The sequence below is a fragment of the Mytilus galloprovincialis genome, chromosome 1 (assembly GCF_965363235.1).
Source record: "Mytilus galloprovincialis chromosome 1, xbMytGall1.hap1.1, whole genome shotgun sequence".
NCBI classification, from domain to species: domain Eukaryota; kingdom Metazoa; phylum Mollusca; class Bivalvia; order Mytilida; family Mytilidae; genus Mytilus; species Mytilus galloprovincialis.
In genome coordinates this window covers 77,163,859-77,187,470 of record NC_134838.1, presented here as the reverse complement: position 1 = coordinate 77,187,470, position 23,612 = coordinate 77,163,859, and the positions used below count along the sequence as shown (strand labels likewise).

Below are 23,612 nucleotides of genomic sequence, written 5' to 3'. Positions count from 1 at the left end.
TCAGGCTATAAAAACGATCACAGTTTTGAACGATGGCGCGAGTCATTTGACGATGGCGCAAGACATTTGAATGATGGCGGCGCGCCATCGTTCAACAGGCCATGGAGATCCCTGGATACACACTGTGCGTCAAACTACAGCATTAACATATTTCAAATATTGAAGCAGCTTCTAAGTAAAAGATTGGCTACCGCCCAGCTTCTAAAATAGGAAAAGAAATAAGTTCATTTTTTTTATAGGATTATTTACTTTACCAACAATTTCTTTTTGTTCTTTTCAAACTAGGAAGCTATGATCATTCACACAAATTATTAGTTTTAAAAGATCGACAGAAAAAATCAATACGTATTACATCGTGCGTGTTTGACTGCACATCTCAGTGACAACATACCGTCACCTCTGGCGTACTTATTCCGAATACAATAAGGAGGCATTCATTTCAAGTTACAAGGGAAAAATGGGGATAAAAAATGAACGAATTTGATACATTGTTTTGTAGTTACGTAAATTAGATAAAATTTTCTAATAAGCAATTGCAGGATTTTACAAAAACATCGTTACGTTACAATGCCTCGATACAAAAATTAATTCGGTCTGCAATTTAAAGATTAGTGTTTGCTATCCGATAATCGACTGCAACAAAGCATGACCGAGTTATTTGATTCATCCACATGAACTTTAATAAATAAACATTTTACACATGAGACATACACGGATCTTTTTTCCCTATTAAACACCAGTACAAAAAATGACATTAGATTTTCTGAATACTTTTAAATACTTTCATTTGAATCTATAGCGTTACTGTTAAAGACCTTAATGTTATATTTGTACGCCTGACTGCTCTGGTACACAATGTACCTACTAGGATAGGAATATCCAAATCGGGTATATATGTAAAGTATTTCGTGTACTTCCTGGTTAGTAGTGGAAACAGTGTGATGCTGGTCTTGTTGCAATGAAGGTAAATGTATTTTACATTACTTTATGAGACACTTTTTTACAAACTGAATGCAGAAACCATTCAAAATGTTCATACCAATTGTGCAGATGGTTAATAAGAAGGAACAAACGTTTACAAAAGGGTACGCTTTAAATCACCATAAAAGAAAAAAATAAGATGATTTATAATTTCTGTGTTGATGGTTACGTAAGATACATATGTATAATAACATAGATTATTAACTTGTCTACGTCATTGTTCCATTTGAGATATGAAATAAATATACAAACAAAATCAAAAGGACATTTTACTACAGTACTGTATTCATTTTTATCTCACCTGGACCGAAGGGCCAAGTGAGCTTTTCTCATCACTTGCCGGCCGTCGTCCGTCGTCCGTCGTCCGTCGTCCGTCGTCGTCCGTCGTCCGTCGTCGTCCGTCGTCGTCGTCGTCTTTAACATTTTACATTTTGAACTTCTTCTAGAGAACCACTGAATGGAATGAAACCAAACATGGCATGAATGTTCCATATGAGGTGCTGACCAAGTGTTGTTACTTTGTAGCCGATCCATCATCCAAGATGGCCGCCAGCGGGGGACTTAGTTTAACATAGGACCCTATCGGAAATATATACGAATGTCTTCTTTTAGAGAACCACTGAATGGAATGAAACCAAACATGGCATGAATGTTCCTTATGAGGTGTTGACCAAGTGTTGTTACTTTGTCGCCGATCCATCATCGAAGATGGCCGCCAGCGGGGGACTTAGTTTAACATAGAACCCTATGGGAAATGCATACAAATGACTTCTTTTAGAGAACCACTAAATAGAATGAAACCAAACATGGCATGAATGTTCCTTATGAGGTGCCGACCAAGTGTTGTTACTTTGTAGCCGATCCATCATCCAAGATGGCCGCTAGCGGGGGACTTAGTTTAACATAGGACTTTATGGGAAATGCATACAAATGACTTCTTTTAGAGAACCACTGAATGGAATGAAACCAAACATGGCATGAATGTTCCTTATGAGGTGCTGACCAAGTATTGTTACTTTGTAGCCGATCCATCATCCAAGATGACCACCAGCGGGGGACTTAGTTTAACATAGGACCCTATGGGAACTGCATACAAATGACTTCTTTTAGAGAACCACTGAATGGAATGAAACCAAACATGGCATGAATGTTCCATATGAGGTGCTGACCAAGTGTTGTTACTTTGTAGCCGATCCATCATCCAAGATGGCCGCCAGCGGGGGACTTAGTTTAACATAGGACCCTATCGGAAATATATACGAATGTCTTCTTTTAGAGAACCACTGAATGGAATGAAACCAAACATGGCATGAATGTTCCTTATGAGGTGTTGACCAAGTGTTGTTACTTTGTAGCTGATCCATCATCCAAGATGGTCGTCATCGGGGGACTTAGTTTAACATAGCACCCTATGGGAAATGCATACAAATGACTTCTTTTAGAGAACCACTAAATAGAATGAAACCAAACATGGCATGAATGTTCCTTATGAGGTGCCGACCAAGTGTTGTTACTTTGTAGCCGATCCATCATCCAAGATGGCCGCCAGCGGGGGACTTAGTTTAACATAGGACCCTATGGGAAATGCATACAAATGACTTCTTTTAGAGAACCACTGAATGGAATGAAACCAAACATGGCATGAATGTTCCTTATGAGATGCTGACCAAGTATTGTTACTTTGTAGCCGATCCATCATCCAAGATGACCACCAGTGGGGGACTTAGTTTAACATAGGACCCTATGGGAAATGCATACAAATGACTTCTTTTAGAGAACCACTGAATGGAATGAATCCAAACATGGCATGAATGTTCCATATGAGGTGCTGACCAAGTGTTGTTACTTTGTAGCCGATCCATCATCCAAGATGGCCGCCAGCGGGGGACTTAGTTTAACATAGAACCCTATGGGAAATATATACAAATGTCTTCTTTTAAAGAACCACTGAATGGAATAGACCAAACATGGCATGAATGTTCCTTATGAGGTGTTGACCAAGTGTTGTTACTTTGTAGCCGATCCATCATCGAAGATGGCTGCCAGCGGGGGACTTAGTTTAACATAGGACCCTATGGGAAATGCATACAAAAGTCTTCTTCTAAAGAACCACTGAATTGAATGAAATCAAACATAGCATGAATGTTCCTTTCCTTATGAGGTGCTGGCCAAGTGTTGTTACTTTTAGTCAAATTTTATATTTTTTTATATGATTTCAAAAACCCACGTAGAATCAGGTGAGCGATACAGGCTCTTGAGAGCCTCTAGTTTAAATGTATTTATATCTTGATCATTTAGACACAAAGAATTTCATTTTAACTAAAACCACATTTCCATGAGTTTCTATGTGTGCGTAAGGGTTCTACAGTCTGTAAAACCTTCATCAGTAAATATGTACATGAACACATATGTCCCAAAACGTAATATTAACTGTATTTTGGGGGAGGACCATCCATGGCGCCCATCTATATCCACAGCGATCACCTGATTATATAGTTTGTTAACACTGGAGTTGTGACATCGAACTTCACTACGGCATTATGTGTACGTCTTCAATTTTGAATGACTACAACTACTAGGGTCTCACCAGTCGGTACTCCGGCTTCCACCATACATATAAAACATCTTTTCAGACAATAATTTAATTTTGGAATTTGTGTTTACCTCCTTAATACATGTTTATTCGGTGAAATATTCTTGTTGAATACTACGTTTAAATTACATTTAAAAAATTAATATAAACTGATTTAAAACATTTTCATCTTTTAGGCTTGCAAAACAGATTTACTAGTATTTCTTTCTTGTCTTGATCTTCAATGGCCGAGCCGGTTTGAGCTAGTCAAAAAAAAGACAACTGAAGATATGAAATTTTGCTTGTCACATCATCTTTCCATCTGTTTTATTAGATATGTAAATTTTCTTAAATACCTATCTTGTCGTTTCATTTTTAATCTGGACTATTAGAATTAAATGCTGAGTTCACACGTAATTCGAATTCGATTCGCATTAACTAATTCGAATTAGTTTAATTCGCATTCGAAACGTTTAACGTCCCAACGTCAATTCTAATTCGAATTGGAATACGCATCAAATTCGCTTTACTGTCCTAATATGGAACGCCACAGCTGTCTTATGTGGTGCTCTGACATAACGTGATGTGGTTTGATCATTACTTGATGATATTTTGTTATTACGTAATATGGTTTTGACATTACTTAATGATGTTTTGATACTGCTCAATATGGTAACGTCATTACTTGATGATATTTTGTCTTTGATATTACATGATACGGTTAAGTAATAACTTGTTCCATATCCTAACGACGTTAACTTTTAATTTGGATTAACAAAAACGTATTTCTAATGCGAATTAGTTAATTTGAATTAACCAATTCGAATCAATTCGAATAAAAAAAGAAGAGTGTGTGAACGCGAATAGCGAATTCGATTCGCATTCGATTCGAATTCAATTCGAATTAAAGGTACGTGTGAACGAGGCATAAGAAACAACAAAAATCGTGAAACTTTGCGGAAAATCAATTTGAATCAGGAAAAACAACGATCAAATACCCATCGCAAAAGAATAATGATCATTTGGCAAAGAATAAAACTTTCAAAATCAGGAAATATGGCAACTGGTATATTATAATAGACTGTTACAAATTTACAAAATGTAATGACAATTTTTTTACTGTTGGAGGTTTGAAAGAATGGTATCTAGAGTAAAAGAGAATGATGATGGAAATTTTAAAGTTTAGGTTTCCCTACTGGAACGATATGGTATTTTGGGACTAAACGTTTTGAATCATATATTTTTAAAGTGCATAAGGATCAGGGAATGGGGATTGAATTGAATCAGTTTAAGTATAGACATATTATATTAGGTGTAATACCAACAATGTCTACCCCATTACTCTGTGGTATATTTGCGCTTTTAAAACAAAAGTGCAGAATTTATTTTTGTTTCAAATTAAGAATAACTTGGCATATAACATTCCATTGCATATAAATATCCATCATTGGAACTTAACCAATCATATTTCACCCCTTTTTATTTCTATGTACCATGTTTAGTAACCATGTAACATCAAGTTTCCAAAATATTCCATAACAGCACCAAGGGAAATAGGAAAAGTGCTAGAGATATAGGGGAAGATTGAGATATAAAAAAGTGTCGACCCTTGTTCATCAACCGGTAGTGACGTGTTATGAATGGGTTGTATTGGGTGGTATCATAAGTCTATTATAACTAGTCTAGTAATGTACAATGTACTTCTGGTGGTATAACATCAAAAGTTAGAATATCAGTTTATGTAATTGCTTCCGACAAAATATCGGTAACTACAAAAAATTCCTTTTTTTTTATATGACTATATGTTGGCCATCTCGAATTTTATACGACTACAAAATTTACTTTCAGATGATCCCAAAGCTACCTGTATTTTTAATCATCATAGCGACCCGTTTTGTGTCAGTAACAGCGCAGAGTAAGTATTATTATATATTATATACATTTTAATATCGTCACCAAGTATTTACAATCATGTACCTGTTATGAAATAACAATAATTATGTTTTTTTAATTTCTATTGATTGATCAAAATAATCGTTTTCAATATGCTAACAGGACACTTGTAAGGTTGTTGCATTATACATATTATGCAAGATAAAGGCAATAACCACTTTACAATGTATAATGTTATTTGGTTATTGACGGGTTATATAAGGATACTAACCATTTTTTTTGTTCCTTAGATGTCACCTTTTGTTTGAGACAACTTTAATGGAATCTTTTTTTTTGCTGTAACAGTAAGCCAGTTTAGATGCAAGTTTAGTGTTTTTAAATGTACAGTTGTACCTCAAATATTTGCACTAAAATACAATTGGGAAAACAAAATACAAGTTTCATACATATACGATAAATACCACGTGTTATACCGTAATACATGGAATGAAACAAATAGTTAAGTATTTATGTAACAAAATTTTGCCAAAAAGGTATCCTGATAATATTTCACTCTTTTTACAGTAAATCTGGCTTTACACGGAATAGTGAAGCAAGAAACAACATATACAGACGCAGCTGGTACTTCATACGGTGCAAACTTGGCTATAGAAGGACCAGCTAATAATAATTGGGCAGATGGATGTTCAGCTACAGCTGGTAATCAAAAGACAGCATGGTGGGGTCTACATCTTCCCAAGTTGGCCTACATTTCAAATGTGAAGAGTTATTACCGAAAGGAAAGTAAATAACTATGTACAAACTGTTAATTGTACTAAATATTGACCCCCCCCTCTTTTTTTTATCTAAATCTAGCACATATTTATGCAATATTTAAACCTTGCATAAAGGAGCAATATGAACCTTGTCATTTTTTTTTGCGTCTGTCGTAGTCTGTCATTGTACATGCAAGAGACAATCGTCATAGTAGAAGTCTGTCATTATATAATGCATTAGCCAATTGTCATTGTAGCCGTCCGTCGCTTTCGGAAATAGGATAACTTTTGCATACCTATTCTCTTCTTTTACTATTAAGACCATTGACATCAGATTTTGTCATTCCTTTTTGAGTATAAATTGAAGACAAACACGCACTAGTAATGACATAACAACAATAGACAATCAAAGTACTGAAGTACTGAACATCGGATTACGGCAAGTTCTTGTGGATGGTCAAAAGCACATGTCACAGAAAAAAATCACATATCTATACCGGAAACTGAGGTACGCGTAAAGAGATATGTTTTAGATAAATTCGTGCGTTGATGATGCATTGATGACAGGAAATTCAACCGTACCGTAATAACTTTCATATTGTAGTGATACAAAATACCTTGGACTTATTACTAATTTATTTATAGTCCCAGAGTATACACTAGATTGTTGTTATATATAATATTAATATAACAGGTACACGTATGTATAATTGTTATCCATTTGTATATCATTCTATTTTACTATTCTAATAAAAGTGCAGTGCAAGTGCATGTTGGACACTCTTCTGTAAAAAATCAATTTTTCTAAAAAAAAAAAAAAAAAAAAAAAAAAAAAATGAACATAAGAAGCCATTCGAATTTTCCCGCAAATACATTTACAGAGTTTCCGGTCCTTGCTTGAAGTCTCGATAAACGTTCTTGCGATATTCGTCTGCAAGCTTTAACACAATTTTTCGATGCGTGTACACAGACATTATCAATGATTTTTTTTAATTTTCATATATACATATATATCTAACGACAAAACATTTTCATTTTATTAATTTGTGTTTAAAAAAAGTATTTATAAGAGTATCCATTGAAAAAAAATTTAAAACACGCGATAAGTATTTTTTTTTTTGCACTAGAAAATGTCCATAATTTATATAAATCGGTTGAAAATCCACAACGAATTTGCATAATGTAAATTTAGGCGATAGCAATACATCGTAATGATCGATGTAAAAAGCACAGATAAAAGACAAGATTAACAATAGCAACCAGTTCAGAGCTTTAAGTGTCAAGACGTCGTTAACAGTCTAGGAGACGCATGACATTGTTCAATTCGAGTATACAGTATCGACATGCTGTAGGATAACAAGTATGCAAAGTGGAAAGAATTGACACAAGTTCCAATAATTTGTTTTCCAATTCACTCTAAATAATTATGTTTAAGATAAACTTAAATAAGAAGTACTCATACATTTTAACCGTACATGTATAGCAATACGTATTTGAGTTTTGGAACAAATTAAAAATGTTTGCATTCTCAGATAAAATTGAGAATGGAAATGGGGAATGTGCCAAAGAGACAACAACCCGACCATAGAAAAAAAAACAAGAGTAGAAGGTCACCAACAGGTCTTCAATGTAGCGAGAAATTCCCGCACCCGGAGGCGTCCTTCAGCTGGCCCCTAAACAAACATATACTAGTTCAGTGATAATGAGTGCCATACTAATTTCCAAATTGTACACAAGAAACTAAAATTAAAATAATACAAGAATAACAAAGGCCAGAGGCTCCTGACTTGGGACAGGCGCAAAAATGCGGCGGGGTTAAACATGTTTGTGAGATCTCAACCCTCCCCCTATACTTCTAGCCAATGTAGAAAAGTAAACGCATAACAAAACGCACATTAAAATTCAGTCCAAGAGAAGTCCGAGTCTGATGTCAGAAGATGTAACAAAAGAAAATAAACAAAATGACAATAATACACAAATAACAACAGACTACTAGCAGTTAACTGACATGCCAGCTCCAGACTTCAATTAAACTGACTGAAAGATTATGATTTCATCATATGAACATCAGGCACAATCCTTCCCGTTAGGGGTTTAGTATCAGATAACTTATTTCAAAATTAGATATAAAAAAAAAAAACAATAAAAAAGTTATTTTTTTATTCCTTTAAAAATTACCTAAATTATAAAATTGTTGTTTCAAACCCTTGAAAACCACTAATTTTCAACCAGTTCAAACAATTTAAATCTCCCCCTTGAATAGTTATGACAATTCTCCCGTTTGTTTTCCTTTTTCCTTAACTTTCATCTCAGTATTGTTACATATTTGGAAAATGATATACAATCTTTTAAAAATCATAGCAGAACGCAACAAAATACCTTCAAACATTTTGATCGATCACATACATGCTGGCTTAATTAAGTAAGCCACCGAGACCCGTACTAATTCAGAACTATACCATTTACTTTACAGCACCTGAGCGCATGAATGATTTCCGGTTATACTTTACAAATGGTAGTGTGTATTCTACACTGACTGAACTGTGTTACAGAGATTGGGACAAGCAGGCACACCTTACCCTGATTCAGAGTATCGATTGCAATTTAAGTCCTACCAAGAATGTGTTTTACTTTAACAGAAATACGTTCGTCGAATTATGTTATATAGAAATAACAGGTGAAGTATTTTTGTCAGTAAGCAAAGACAAGAAAAAAGTTAGATATGCATCAAAACGAATTATTAGTCACTATATAGACATACATTCTAGAAATATAACCGTTGTAATAAATTAGTACTGTAAATTGTAACTGTAAGTTCCTTTACGCTAACATTGTTCAATTTGACAAAGATGTAGGAAATGATTTTCAAGCAATGTCGGGACTATAACTGTAAGCGTCACATTACTTTACGTTAATATAATTGCATTATTTCGAAATTTACTTATGATTCAATAATTTTGGTTGACCATGATTGAATGATGCACAGTGACAGACAAAAATACAATGCTTGATCTAAATTAAATGATTACTAGGTATTTGTGTTAATACATTAGTATCCTAAAGCAAATTTGAGCAGTTTTGTTCTAGAACTGATCCTGATAGAAATATGTGATTAAAATTGCAGTTTAAAGCATAGAAAGAAATTGGAACTATGCATTAGTGGTTTTATTCCTTAGTATGATAACTACATAAAATGTAGTATTGAAACAGGAAATGATTATGTGTCAAAATACACAACCCAACCAAAGAGCAGATAAACAGCACAATGCCACCAATGGGTCTTCACCACAACCGGAAAATCCTGCACCCAGAGAAAGGCTCCAGCTGACACTTAGAGGCTCCTACTTTATGATAGGCACGCACACTTGGAGGGGTACATGTATAAACATTGTTTGCCTCTGGTTAGCAAAACGGGTCTGTTAAATATTTATGAAAAGATATCACCCTATTTGTTTCTTTTAAATTGTGAATCAGAAAATAAAAGAATTGTTATGTAAATATAACATAAGTGGAACGTAATTACTGGTTCCCTTTATATATCATGTTTCTCGTGGGATTTTGTCTGATGCTTGGTCCGTTTCTGTGTGTGTTACATTTTAGTGTTGTGTCGTCGTTCTCCTCTTATATTTAATGCGTTTCCCCGGTTTTAGTTTGTTACCCCGATTTTGTTTTTTGTCCATGGATTTATGAGTTTTGAACAGCGGTATACTACTGCTGCCTTTATGTACAATACATAACATGTGTTAAAACCATAACTGTGATGGTTAAGAATACATATATATAGTATTATAATGCCTACTAAAATTCAAGACATACCTATTGAAATCCTAATGAATAGACAAAACAACAACAAAAAATAATAATGACAAAGTGTCACAGTAAAATGCAATTATAATGTACAACAAAATAGAGAAATATCTAAAATAAAATGAGGACACTACTATTTTTTGTTTTATTTATCAATTTCCGTTAACAAAAACCTTTCACTTTGAAATTATTGCCTGACGATTCTATCACCTTGTTCTGTTGTGATTTTCATCTTTGTACTAAGGTGGTTATACTATCGTATTATTTCTAATTCATGTAAATTTATGCACATATTGATTTTTTTGACATTAGTTTACTCTATTTACTGTACAAAAGACATTATCGCAAACAGTTCTGCACCGTGATGTTTGTGCAGAACCATTTCCTCTCTAGAATTTGGAACCTTCAATTATCAGTTCGAATTTCGAAAACCTGTTGCATATCTTTTTTTGCTACAAATACAAAGTGTTTACAGAATATGTACTACCGAATTGTAAAATGATTTAGTGTGATTACTTTGGATATGGGTATTTTTGAAATCAGATATTTTATACATACATTGTATACTTGTAGGATGTTGGAAAGGTTTCTGGGGAGAAAACTGCAGTGTACCATGCCCATCTAATTGTATTGGCCAACATTGTCATCCTGCAAATGGGAGCTGTATATGGGGATGTGACCCTAAAAACTGTGGACAGAGTTGTGTTATCCGTACAGGTGTTTGCTTTGGAGGATGCGCTCTTGGACGAGCTGGACAATACTGTAATAAATGTAAGTAAAGTACCATACTTGATTTACCATATCGGTTATTTTTAATAACAAAATATTACAACACATCGTTAAGTGATACTTGAGTAATTTTAGATGTTGTTTGTAAAACTATAATCATTGCTGGTTTACATATATATTTACAGATGGGCGATAGCAAACAACTCATTGCCTTCAAATGATGCGTAGATGCCTGGATTTTTTGCGTAGATGCATTTAATTGTTACTCCTAGGAAATTTGAACTATTTTTAAAATAGGATAAAGGCATTATATGCCCGAAACGCAAGCGTAACTTAATACATTTTACCATACAGGACTTTGTGAATAATTTTACGTTATAACGTATCTTATTTGTCAGTTAATATATATATAACACGCAAACCCAAGAAGAAAAACAGTTCTCCGTTTCTTTACAATGACCTTTATCATGTACTTGATTAAATGTATTCATAGAGGCTAGAGGGGACGGTTGAGATCTCACAAACATGTTTAACCCCGCCTCATTTTTTTTGCGCCTGTTCCAAGTCACGAGCCTCTGGCCTTTGTTAGACTTGTATTATTTTAATTTTAGTTTCTTATGTACAATTAGGAAATTAGTATGGCGTTCATTATCACTGAACTAGTATATATTTGTTTAGGGGCCAGCTGAAGGACGCCTCCGGGTGCGGGAATTTTTCGCTACATTGAAGACCTGTTGGTGACCTTCTGCTGTTGTTTTTTTCTATGGTCGGGTTGTTGTCTCTTTGGCACATTCCCCAAAGGACAGAGGCTCCTGACTTGGGACAGGCGCAAAAATGCAGCGGGGATAAAGATGTTTGTGAGATCTCAACCCTCCCCTATACCTCTAGCCAATGCAGAAAAGTAAACGCATAACAATACGCACATTAAAATACAGTTCAAGAGAAGTCCGAGTCTGATGTCAGAAGATGTAATCAAAGAAAATAAATAAAATGACAATAATACATAAATAACATCAGACTACTAGCAGTTAACTGACATGCCAGGTTACATTGGTACAGTTGTGACTAAATTTAATAATAAAGGCACATTCTTTGACATTCATTAAAATCTCCTGAAAGGTTGGTTCTAGGAACAAATTATAACACTATAATAAAGTCACTTTTATATCGGTTGCAAATATTGTAAACAAAATTAATATGTTTTCATTTAAATGTATCCTATCAGAAACAGTTTTGTTTTTCGTATACATATGCAAAGATTCCGATGTAGAATGTTGCTATAAAGTTTTTAAAATTCCTGAAACCAAAACCAAAGAGATTGATCTCCTGTAACTATACTAGGTACCTCAATCATATGAGAGTGTTAATCAAAAGGGATATATATATATATGTATGTATATATAATGACTGAATAAATAGTCAACGATCAATCTTACAGGGCGATGGATCATGTAATATGATTCTGTACACTACGTTCAATTATTTTACCTCATTTAATCAAACTTATTTTTCTAATCATTATTAGACTGCTATTCCTTTGGGAGGCTTAAATATGTAGTTTCTGTTGCAATTGCCTTACCGTTGTTAAATTTGAAATATTATACTAACTTGGATCGGTTAGGACATTTTTGATTTTTTTGTTTGAGGACTGCCCTCAATGCAGTTATAACAGCTAAACTGTCACAACCTTTGGAAATTTAGAGTTGTGCCAGTTCACATCGAAAATAACTATTTTCATTTGGCATATCTTTGTTATCTTTGCGCCGTGTTTGGAAATTTTAAAATTGTATCAGCATCTGTGGTGTTCGCTTAAATTGTATAAATTTCGAGATTTAGAAAAAGTTTCTCAGTTTGAATATTTTGACATGATTCATTTGACATCATGCTATTATTGAAGAAGGATATCTGTTATCCTAAATATCTAATATTTGTACATTTTATAGTTATTTAATGGTGATTTTGTACCCTTTTTGACTTGTTATATATGTATATATATATATACACAATCTGAAAGATTTTGATCACATGAAGATCCTTATGATCGAACAGGATCGTACATGGCAACATAGGCAAAGAGAGAATCGGGAGAGGTTTTGGATAAAAGAACTGGGCGTCCTCCATCCAGATGTCTAATGTTTATATTATGATATTCAGTATTCTGGATTAAAATCAATCGACCAAAACTTACCTGTATTATTACTGATCGATGTTTACACCTTATACATTATATATCAGTATTTGTTGAGCCGAATTATTTGAAATTATTGTATAATTTATAACATCTGTTCAGTTTTTCCATCTTTGTGCGATGATATTCAACACTTTTAAGTGTTTTGTTTTCCATCTATTTGGTATTGTTACACAATCTTTTAGACTCATATACTTTTTCCTGTTTGTGTAGTATTGTCATCTCTGATGATCCAATACCTATTAAGTTTACTGGTTGGTATTTTTTATAGACTCTATATACATGTATATATATATATACATGTATTAAACGTTTGACTAATGCTTCACTAAATCATTTTCAAAACTAGTAACAACAATTGAAAACAGCTTTTACAATTGTTCGTCAGATTTACTGTGAACCTTACTACTAAGAGATCGGATGAATCAAAATTTTTGTTCAGTATCATATAATCGAACTTCCTGTCCTCGTGCAATATATCGTTTCTGTACCTTGACACTTGTATTTCTAATTATTAACTTAAATTCAAACTGAAGAACGAGTAAGACTTTAGTTTATGAAGAAAAAAAGGTAATGGTCAAAATAGATAAAACTTCGTTGTTTTAAAATAAGGAAAAATTATCTTTTGTGAAGAAAATAAATCACCTTTGATTCACTGAATATGTTAACATCAAAATGCTTGAATTTTGTTGTTAACATACTATTATTAGTTAAGTCTTTTAATTTAGATGCATGATTTTTTATTAGTTGTAAGTGGCTTTGAACTAGCTGCCAGATAACTGTGAGTACTCTCAGATCTGTTCCTAGTATCTTTTTGTTGTTTGGATGTACAAGGACGTATACGTATACCCGGCCACGTCCACTTGTATTTTTGTCAATGTGATGATTTTAGCCTTTTTCAACTTATTTTTATAGTTCGTTCTTATGTTGTACTGTTATACCACTGTCCCAGGTTAGGGGGAGAGTTTGAATCCCACTAACATGTTTAACCGAGACACATTATGTATTTTTATGTGCCTGTCCAAAGGCAGGAGCCTGTAATTCATAGGTTGTCGTTTGTTTATGTGTTACATATTTGTTTTTCGTTCATTTTTTTTATATATAATTAAGGTCGTTAGTTTTCTCGTTTCAACTGTTTTACATTGTCATTTCGGGGCCTTTTATAGCTGACTGTGCGTTACGGGCTTTGCTTATTGTTATGTTATTGTTATGTTGTACTGTTATACCACTGTTCCAGGTTAGAGGGAGAGTTTGAATCCCGCTAACATATTTAACCGGGACACATCATGTATGTATGTGCCTGTCCAAAGGCAGGAGCTTGTAATCCAGTAGTTGTCGTTTGTTTATGTGTTACATATTTGTTTTTCGTTAATTTTTTATATATATAATTATGGTCGTTAGTTTTCTCGTTTGAACTGTTTTACATTGTCATTTCGGGGTCTTTTATAGCTGACTATGCGTTATGGGCTTTGCTTATTGTTGAAGGCCGTACGATGACCTATAGTTGTTAATTATGTGTCATTTGGTCTTGTGGACAGTTGTCTCATTGGCAATCATACCATATCTTCTTTCTTTTTTAGAACAAGCTTTTTCAACACATAATCGGCATTTCTAAAGGAACAACATGAGTTCTGTCTATCAATGACTTGTCCAATTATACATTTCAGGCAATATATACATGTATATTAACGCCACAACGAAGGAGCGATGTACACAAATTTCCAATTGCAGTTGACCTATGTTCCTATTGAAAATAAAACACCCCTAACAGTGATATGAAATCGTCTACTTTAATCATGGTGTCGACCTCTACTTATATATTCTGTTCAATCGGTGACAAATGATCTTTCTTATTTAAAGCTTCATTGGAATTTGTACTACAACCTCATGACAATTGTTTAATTTACAGATAACTTGGCTTACAATCAAACAGCACAGATAGTTCCTGTGGGCCAATCACATGCAAGCCTTTCAGTTGATGGACTCATATCAACTTGTAACAGTTTTTCATCTTCTACAACCCGTTCTTATTTGCAGGTTGAATTTGGATCTTTAAGTGTTATAACTACAGTGCATTTTGTGTTTGGAGGTGAGCATATCACAATATATATGAAATATTTATAATTTTTTAGAATATTTCATGAACCAAATATACATTTTCATCTGTTTCTTTCAATGTTTGCAAATGCACACTGGTGTGTAACAGTTTAGTATCATAGTGTATATTTTAAAAAGGTTAGTTGCATATTTAAGTGACGCTAGGAAACATAGATATCTACAGATTTTTATAAAATAAATAGTCGACACAATTAGATGTAGGCGTACACCAAAAAGATCAATTCGGCATTTACTCTACGACAAATGTAACTAACAGACATAGGGAAAAATCAATAATTTCCGCAAAAAAACGTAACAAAGTCGTGCTCTTAATCAAATTTCCAAAAGTTGTGTATATAAGATAAAAAGCAACATTATAGATCAATAACCACACCATATTCAAAATAACAAGGATAAGATTATGCTAATTGCATTAAACAATCTCTTTGAGGAGAAGGCACATAAATACAAATTTGGGTGAAATTAGATTTTTAAGAGCCATATTTTAATTTTGATTCCTGTACAGAAGAATAACAAACTGTACACACAATACAAACCAGTACGAAAATATTATTTATCTCACGATCGTATTTCTTTGAAAAAATAACTGCTGCTTTAATATAACACTTGGAAAATGTAATTTGAGTACGAGTGATTTTTTTCATGAAACATAGAGAACAAAGATGTTAATAAATAATGGACACCACACGGACTTCATTTGTGATCATACATGTTATTTATACCGCATGCCTATGTAAGCTATAATAGCTCTGAAGTTGACAAAGTTTGAACGACATTCTACTGATTACAGACTTCCGACTTTGCACTTCAAAATGCAGCATGACGTGGGATGATATTTTCTGCTGGTATATTAACCCTCACCCTCTCATTTGTCAGTGGTTTAATAGTATACCACCATCACAATTGTAAAGAGGCTAGACCCAAGATCAAGGATTGAATCACAACACAAAAAACAAACAAAGAGAATTTAAAAATTTGATTTTAATGTTATTGCAGAAATTATTTCGAGGTTTTTAAAAATGCAAATAAGGAGACTGGGTGAGTATCGCAATCATTAGAACTCTCATTTTGATATCTGATAAATGTTCAGATTTTCCTGAATTCATAATAATTAATCTCGCATTTTTGTCAATAAAAAAAACACTGTAGTGAATGCACGCAGTAATAATTCTAAATTTACAGTATTCGTTGTTTACATCATCATTCTGCTTTTTGCCTATGATAGATACAACAACTGCTGACGATGATCATACTATCTTTTGCTCTAATACCACTGGCAAGTGGAGTGATGGCATTTTGTTATACAGTGGTATACGTTTGGACACAGACATAACCGTCTTTGCTGGTTGTAAATATTTGACATATGTACCACCAATGTTAAGTGGAAGTGATATGGTCGAATTGTGTGAAATAGAAATCGGTGGTAAGTGTCTTCGCATGCTGCAATTTATCTATGTGTATTAAATTACTACATTTTTAACGTGTGTATTTTCAATAGAATGGATACATTTTTTTGTATTTATTCCAACTTAAAAAAAAATGTTGTCATCAATTTTACAAGAAGATTTAATAAAATGCATTTTCAGTGAATTTGCTTAATATGATACTCTTTGGATGACATTCAAACATAAATTTGCGGCATTTTTTAAAAGTCAAAGTGAGCTTAACAACCAAGTCAATGTTAATTAAAAAAAAACAGTTGTTGGCATGACACGGGTTATATTCTTCTCATATATTTTATGATAGTATGATACTAAACCCCTAATGTGAAGGATTGTGCCTGATATTCATATGATGAAGACATAATCTTTCAATCAGTTTAATTTAGGTCTGGAGCTGGCATGTCAGTTAACTGCTAGTAGTCTGTTGTTATTTATGTATTATTGTCATTTTATTTATTTTCTTTTGTTACATCTTTTGACATCGCGCCCAGACTTCTCTTGAACCTAATTTTAATGTGCGTATTGTTATGCGTTTACTTTTCTACATCGGCTAGAGGTATAGGGGGAGTGGTGAGATCTCATAAACATGTTTAACCCCGCCTGTCAGGAGCATCTGGCCTTTCTTAGTCTTGTATGATTTTTAATTTTAGTTTCTTGTGTATAATTCGGAGTTTAGTATGAAGTCCATTATTACTGTACTAGTATACATATTTTGAGGGGCCAGCTGAAGGACACTTACGGGTGCGGGAATTCTCGCTTCATTAAAAACCCATTGGTGGCCTTCGGCTGTTGTCTGCTCTATGGTCGGGTTGTTGTTGCTTTGACAAATTCCCCATTTCCTTTCTCAATTTTAAGTTATAAAATATTTGTTATATTTTTTTGGAGTACTTTCTGATGACGCTTTTATATCATGTTAAAGTTCTAATGTTTGTGTCGATTGGGCAATGATTTTGACAAGTAAAGTGTATGCTGTCTTTTGTGGGTTTGTGGTTTTTTTTTCACAAACAACATCTGAAACAATGAGCAAAACCATAATTAGCTGAAAAGGTCCTCGAAATGACAAATTCAAACGAGAAAACTGGCTGCCTGATTTATGTTCAAAATATAAATAAACGAAATACAAATATGATATACAGCAACAAACAACAACTAATGAATAAACTACAGGCGTTTAATAACAACCAATGTGTATGTTGCATTAAAACACACGATATGATTTCCGTTTCCAAAACCAGTGAATTTTTTTTTTTTGGAAAAGCTTGTGACAAAAGTTTTAGACACATTCGTGGCATACAAACCGGATAACTGAATTGATTATATAAATTATAAAAAATACAATTGACATAGAAATTATTATCACCTTTTCTATCATATATGTTATTCATATTGTCTTCACTTGTATGTATCAAACCATAATAACCAGATACCTTTAACAAGAATGCTGGGTTATTTTTTTGTATGATTGATTGATTGATTGGTTGAGATTGATTGACTGTTATGTACTTTATGACCAGGTAAAAGAATTTCATGGATGTTTAGGACGAGAAGACATTAACCACTACTAACTACAATATAAAAAAACACCAAAAAAAAAAACAGCGCCCTCAAGAAAAACACTGCTTATATAATTGTGTTCCTACCTTGTAATTTCGTACACATACTGTGAACGATTAAGACAAATTGAATACTTAAGACGACTTTACGCTATGTTTTTTTTCTAATGTTGAAGGCGTAACATTTCCTGTTAATATTTTAACCACATCATTAATTTTTTAGTCGAAAGTGGTCTCATTGACATTCATGACCCATCTCCTTATTTTTATATCATCGTTAGGTGTACACGAGAAAATTTCTTTGAACGACGAAGAAAATGATGAACAAAATAATACAATTCATCTATTCGGGCATATGTATACCACTAATTTACATCACTTTCAATTGTTCATTCTTTACAAAGAATTCACAGCGTAAAACATAGACTGATACAGGTACATATACTGCTTGTACCTGTATCAGTCCACCATACCAACGGTTGTCCGTGCTGTCATATATGAAAATGATTCCTGAGACTCCTCAAAGCTGTGATGAATAAAATGTATTGAGACAATTTGAGAGAAGTAAATATGAATAAAAAGAGAGAGAAAATATGTGTTTGTTTTAAAATAGATAATAATTGCAAGCATCTACACTACTCTAAAATGTAATATACACTTATGCTTTGCTACTGACAAGCAATTTATAAGTGTTTAAATTTTGCATTTTCTCCAGGTTGTCCATATAGAAGATACGGAGAAAATTGTGAACATGTCTGTTCAGAACACTGTTTGGGACAAGGACAATGTGATTTAGTCAGTGGAAGTTGTTTTTCGGGATGTTCAGATGGTTGGGTTGGCGAAAAATGTGACCAAGGTATTGAATATGTTTGTCATCTAGATATCGTTTTTGGAAGAACTGTGTATACTTTTTACAAATATTTATAGTTTAACCTACCTTTTAAACTGTGTTACTAGTAGTTTGCCAATTTCAATGTTATACACACTTGTTTTCTGAATATCATTCATCAGATGTAATCGATACCGTTTACTGCAGTCCAGTTTGTAAACCTTAGGTTTTAGGCGAATTGGGGTGTCTTCTAGTGCCAAATATTTAATAAAAAAAAAAGTAGCAGCTCACTTGTCGTTAAATTAAAAAAAAAAACGATTCAAGTGCGGTACGTATCAATGAATCAAACAGAAACGCCACAAATCGAAGGCTAGGGAAATAAAGCGTCTAAATTAATGCAGTATATATTATGAAGAAAATAAATTGTTCCAGAACTAAATAAAACAAAAAAAAACATTTATTGACATTTCTACAGTATACTTACGTACTGTATACAATAAGGAGACGTAGTCTTGTAATGAGACAGCTATTCACCAAACTTTACCAACTATTATGTCATCGTTCAAAACGGCATCAATGACCTTCGCTCATACCATTAGGTCAGTGACAGAAGGCCGAAACATGATCACAGGTTAAACCATTTTAAACGAAGAAACACAACGGCTGACTGACTGAAACCCCAATAAACGGAAAAAACATGACATACATCAACCAAGATATATATGCATGGGTTAGTAAATTGATTACTTAAAAGTAAACGTCGCACAAAAGGCTGTTTGTAAATGTTGTATTTCTTAAAAAGGTCAGGTGTCCCAATTTATTCCCGATTGATTAAATATATACAACTCAATATCTTCCAGTAGTTTATGTCTGCATGTGGATTTGCAACATGAAGGATGAGTGATGTTTAAATAAATTAAACAATGGGTAGGCACATCATTTCCCCCACACTATGCAAAATTACTTAAAAAAACAGGGATCTTGAATATAATAGGAAGGTTACATAGATTAATATGGTTATTATCGTGTTCATTGCAAGGATGCATTTTATATTTATTTTAATTTGTTGTTGACTTTATCGTTTCAAAGCCTGTACTGCTGGTACCTTCGGAAATCAGTGTCTTCGGAAATGTTCACAAAACTGTTTAACATCACCTTGTAATCATGTGACAGGAGTATGTGATGGGGGATGCAATAGAGGATGGGACACACTAAATTGTACTGAAAGTAGGTTGAAACAAACGCATACATCTTTGTTAGAGAATGTTTTGGATAATTATATATATGTTTTCAAATACTTCAACTAAACAAATATGTTAATATATCTAAGAGAATGGATTGTTTAGGGCCGAATATAAAAAAAAAAATACGAGAACAAGGCAAAACTCATACTTTTTATATACATCTATCATAATATTGAAGTACAAATCAATATTTCTATCAGTATTAAAATGATTGTTTTTGTTTAAATATTTCAAAAAATATAGACATATCAGAGAGAGGCGAATATATACTAGATGGTAAAAATCATGATTTGAAAACGATCTAGCAAAATAAACTCATCATAGATACCAGGACTAAATCTAAATTTAGTATATACGCCAGACGCGTGTTTCGTCTACAAAAGACTCATCAGTGACGCTCGAATCCAAAAATGTTAAAAATGCCAAATAAATTGAAGAGCATTGAGAACCAAAATTCCTAAAAGTTTTGCCAAATACAGCTAAGGTAATCTATGCCTGAGGTAGAAAAGCCTTAGTATTTCAAAAAATTGCAAAGGCATGTTAAACAAACAAAAGTGACCAAAAGACAATCCAAAATAACCAAAGACTGACTAACCCTACAATTAAACAAATACACAAAATAAAGAGAGTGATCTCAGGTGCTCCGTAAATGTAAACAGATCTTGCTCCAAATGTGACATTCGTCATGACATAGTAGCATATATAAGTACAAACTCGATGCTATGTCTAATTTAGTAGTCACATTTCATTGTAGAAAAGTAAAATGAATAGTGGATACATACACTACATGTATTGATTTTTTTCTATTTGAGGAAACGTCAATCATTGTATTAGTCACTTAAATCAAATATATTGTGGAACTACATATAGCTTAATTAACTATTGTAATAGTTACACAAGATGACACAAGTTTTGTGCCTACATAAATAAACATACACATTATTACAGAATGCAGTACAGGAACATTTGGTTGGAATTGTTCGGAGAAATGTAACGGCTGTACAGAAGATTCGTGCGATCATATTTCTGGTGTCTGCACAAACCTTAGTAGATGTAAACCAGGCTATGAGTATGGAAGATATTGTAATAAGAGTGAGTACCCATTTCATACCTATACATTTCCAGCAAAAAGTATCTTAAAAAGGTTTATCCATATTGTTTGTTGGTTATTACCTTATAGGTTTTTGTGTTATTTCCAAGTCGTATTACATTAGCATACAAAGTTTCAAAATGATATACATGTATATATAAATAAAAAAATGATTAATTCTGCTTTCAATTGCAGTAATAAAACTGAGTAATTTCAGATGGTTATATATGCAATGCATTAACATATTACTATGTTTTTCCTTTGAGGTGTGGGTGGTTATTTTTGTAAATCTATTGAGACTTTGAATGATTTTGAGCTGCATAAAACGATTATATTTCTTTGAAGACCATAATGTTATGAACATCTCTTTAACGACGAGATGTAATAGTGGAGTGTGGTTGAATTGTTGTATCAAAAGTACACACCCGTCTTCTCCTTTTATTCATACAACACATCTGTTTTAATGCCGAATTAAAATCCATTTTTTAAGTTTCGTTGTTTGTACACATTTGCAATTCTTTGATGTGTTTGGGTTGATGTGTGTCGCAAGATATATATATATAATTATAATTATGTATAGCAATTTAAAGCTACATGTACAATGCACTATTTTTTTTATTTATTTATTATTTGTTTTACAGAAATACGAATTTCAATCTCCATTTAGACCACCGTATATCATTTTTAGTTTGATTCTACGAATGCTGAACCTTTGTTTTTCAGTATTTGCTATTTTATATGGTTTTTACTCCATTGCCCCATAAACTGCTTTGTAACTATATAAAATTTGTATTGACTTCTGTTTTCTATTTACTTTATAATAATTAAATGTAAATTTTAAGGTTTTATGATTCGTTAAAACTTGATCACATTTTTATACGCCCGTCTTTTAGACGGGACATATTATGGTATACCGTTGTCCGTCCGTCCGTCTGTCTTACCGTCCGTCCGTCCGTCTGTCTTACCGTCCGTCCGTCCGTCGTCCACACTTCGGACAATAACTCAAAAACACTTTCACCAATTTCCATGAAACTTGAGTGAATTGTTTATATCTATTCACGAAAGCTCCCTTTCGTTTTTTTTTAATTTCAGATTTTAAGTTTTGGATTTATGAGGTTTTATTCATAAAAAAAGGGGGGATTTTCAACACTTCGGACACTTACTCAAAAAGGCTTTCACCAATGTCCATGAAACTTTGGTGAATTGTTTATATCTATTGATGTAAGCTCCCTTTCAATTTTTATAAATTTCAGATTTTGAGTTTTGGATTTATGGGGCTTTATTCATAAAAAAGGGGGATTTTCAACACTTCGGACAATAACTCAAAAAGGCTTTCACCAATGTCCATGAAACTTTGGTGAATTGTTTATATCTATTGATGTAAGATCCCTTTCAATTTTTATAAATTTCAGATTTTAAGTTGTGGATTTATGGGGCTTTATTCATAAAAAAGGGGGATTTTCAACACGTCGGACAATAACTCAAAAAGATTTTCACCAATGTCCATGAAACTTTGGTAAATAGTTTATATCTATTGATGTAAGCTCCCTTTCAATTTTTATAAATTTCAGATTTTACATTTCCGTGTTATGAATTTTTATGCTTAAAAAAGGGGGGATTTTCCAATTTTGGGACAATAACTAACACTTTCACAAAATTTTATGCAACTTTGATTAATTGTTTATATCTATTGACATAAGCTCCCTTTCCATTTTTATAAATTTTAGATTTTACGTTTTCTTAAGTAATGAATTTTTATACTTAAAAAAGGAGGATTTTATGAAACCTTTTTTGAATATATTAATGTAACATCCCTTTTGATTTGTATATATATTTTTAGTTGATCATATAAATTCATTTAAAGCATAAAAGACAAGTTAAAAGAGCAACGGGCGTATCATGCGCTAAAGCGCAGCCCTTTATTATCTTAACAATGCAATTTTAATTTTACATTAAACCTATTATAGTCCTATAAATAGAAGATAAAAAAAAGCTCTTACATTTTAATATATATATATACCGATGTAGTTAAGTGAAACTTCATGCGTATTAGTTAAACTATAGAATTGAAGGTGTTAAGGTTAAACAGTTTGCAAAATTTCACTGCAATTGATTTACTGTTTACCTATTGTATAATGACACTGATAGAAAATATCCTTTGCAGCATGTGCAGCTTGGTATTTTGGAATAAACTGTACACAATATTGTAACTGCTTTGAAAATTCATGCGATACATTTTCTGGTCAATGTTCAACCGATGGCTGCAAAAGAGGATGGAATGGTGTCTCATGCGATAAAGGTAAAAGGCTTATTGTTAACAGCGGAACCAATGGGTCTTCCATACAGCGGAAAAATCCCGCTACCGGAGGCGTTCTTCAGCTGGCCACTAAATGAAAATGTGTACTAGTTCA

At 33.1% G+C, this 23,612-nt stretch overlaps 1 protein-coding gene across 1 annotated transcript in view; it reads left to right on the top strand.

The window, feature by feature from the left end:
• The first annotated feature begins 856 nt into the window (after positions 1-856).
• Positions 857-23,612, top strand: part of LOC143084951 (uncharacterized) — a 50,240-nt gene continuing 27,484 nt past the window's right edge. The window contains exons 1-11 of the mRNA XM_076261044.1: positions 857-964; positions 5,402-5,468; positions 6,011-6,229; positions 8,675-8,878; positions 10,582-10,779; positions 14,835-15,014; positions 16,269-16,466; positions 18,754-18,894; positions 19,957-20,094; positions 21,060-21,203; positions 23,366-23,500. Of these exons, the coding sequence (XP_076117159.1) occupies positions 959-964; positions 5,402-5,468; positions 6,011-6,229; positions 8,675-8,878; positions 10,582-10,779; positions 14,835-15,014; positions 16,269-16,466; positions 18,754-18,894; positions 19,957-20,094; positions 21,060-21,203; positions 23,366-23,500 (1,630 nt within the window). The 5' untranslated portion in view covers positions 857-958. The remainder of the gene's footprint in view (positions 965-5,401; positions 5,469-6,010; positions 6,230-8,674; positions 8,879-10,581; positions 10,780-14,834; positions 15,015-16,268; positions 16,467-18,753; positions 18,895-19,956; positions 20,095-21,059; positions 21,204-23,365; positions 23,501-23,612) is intronic.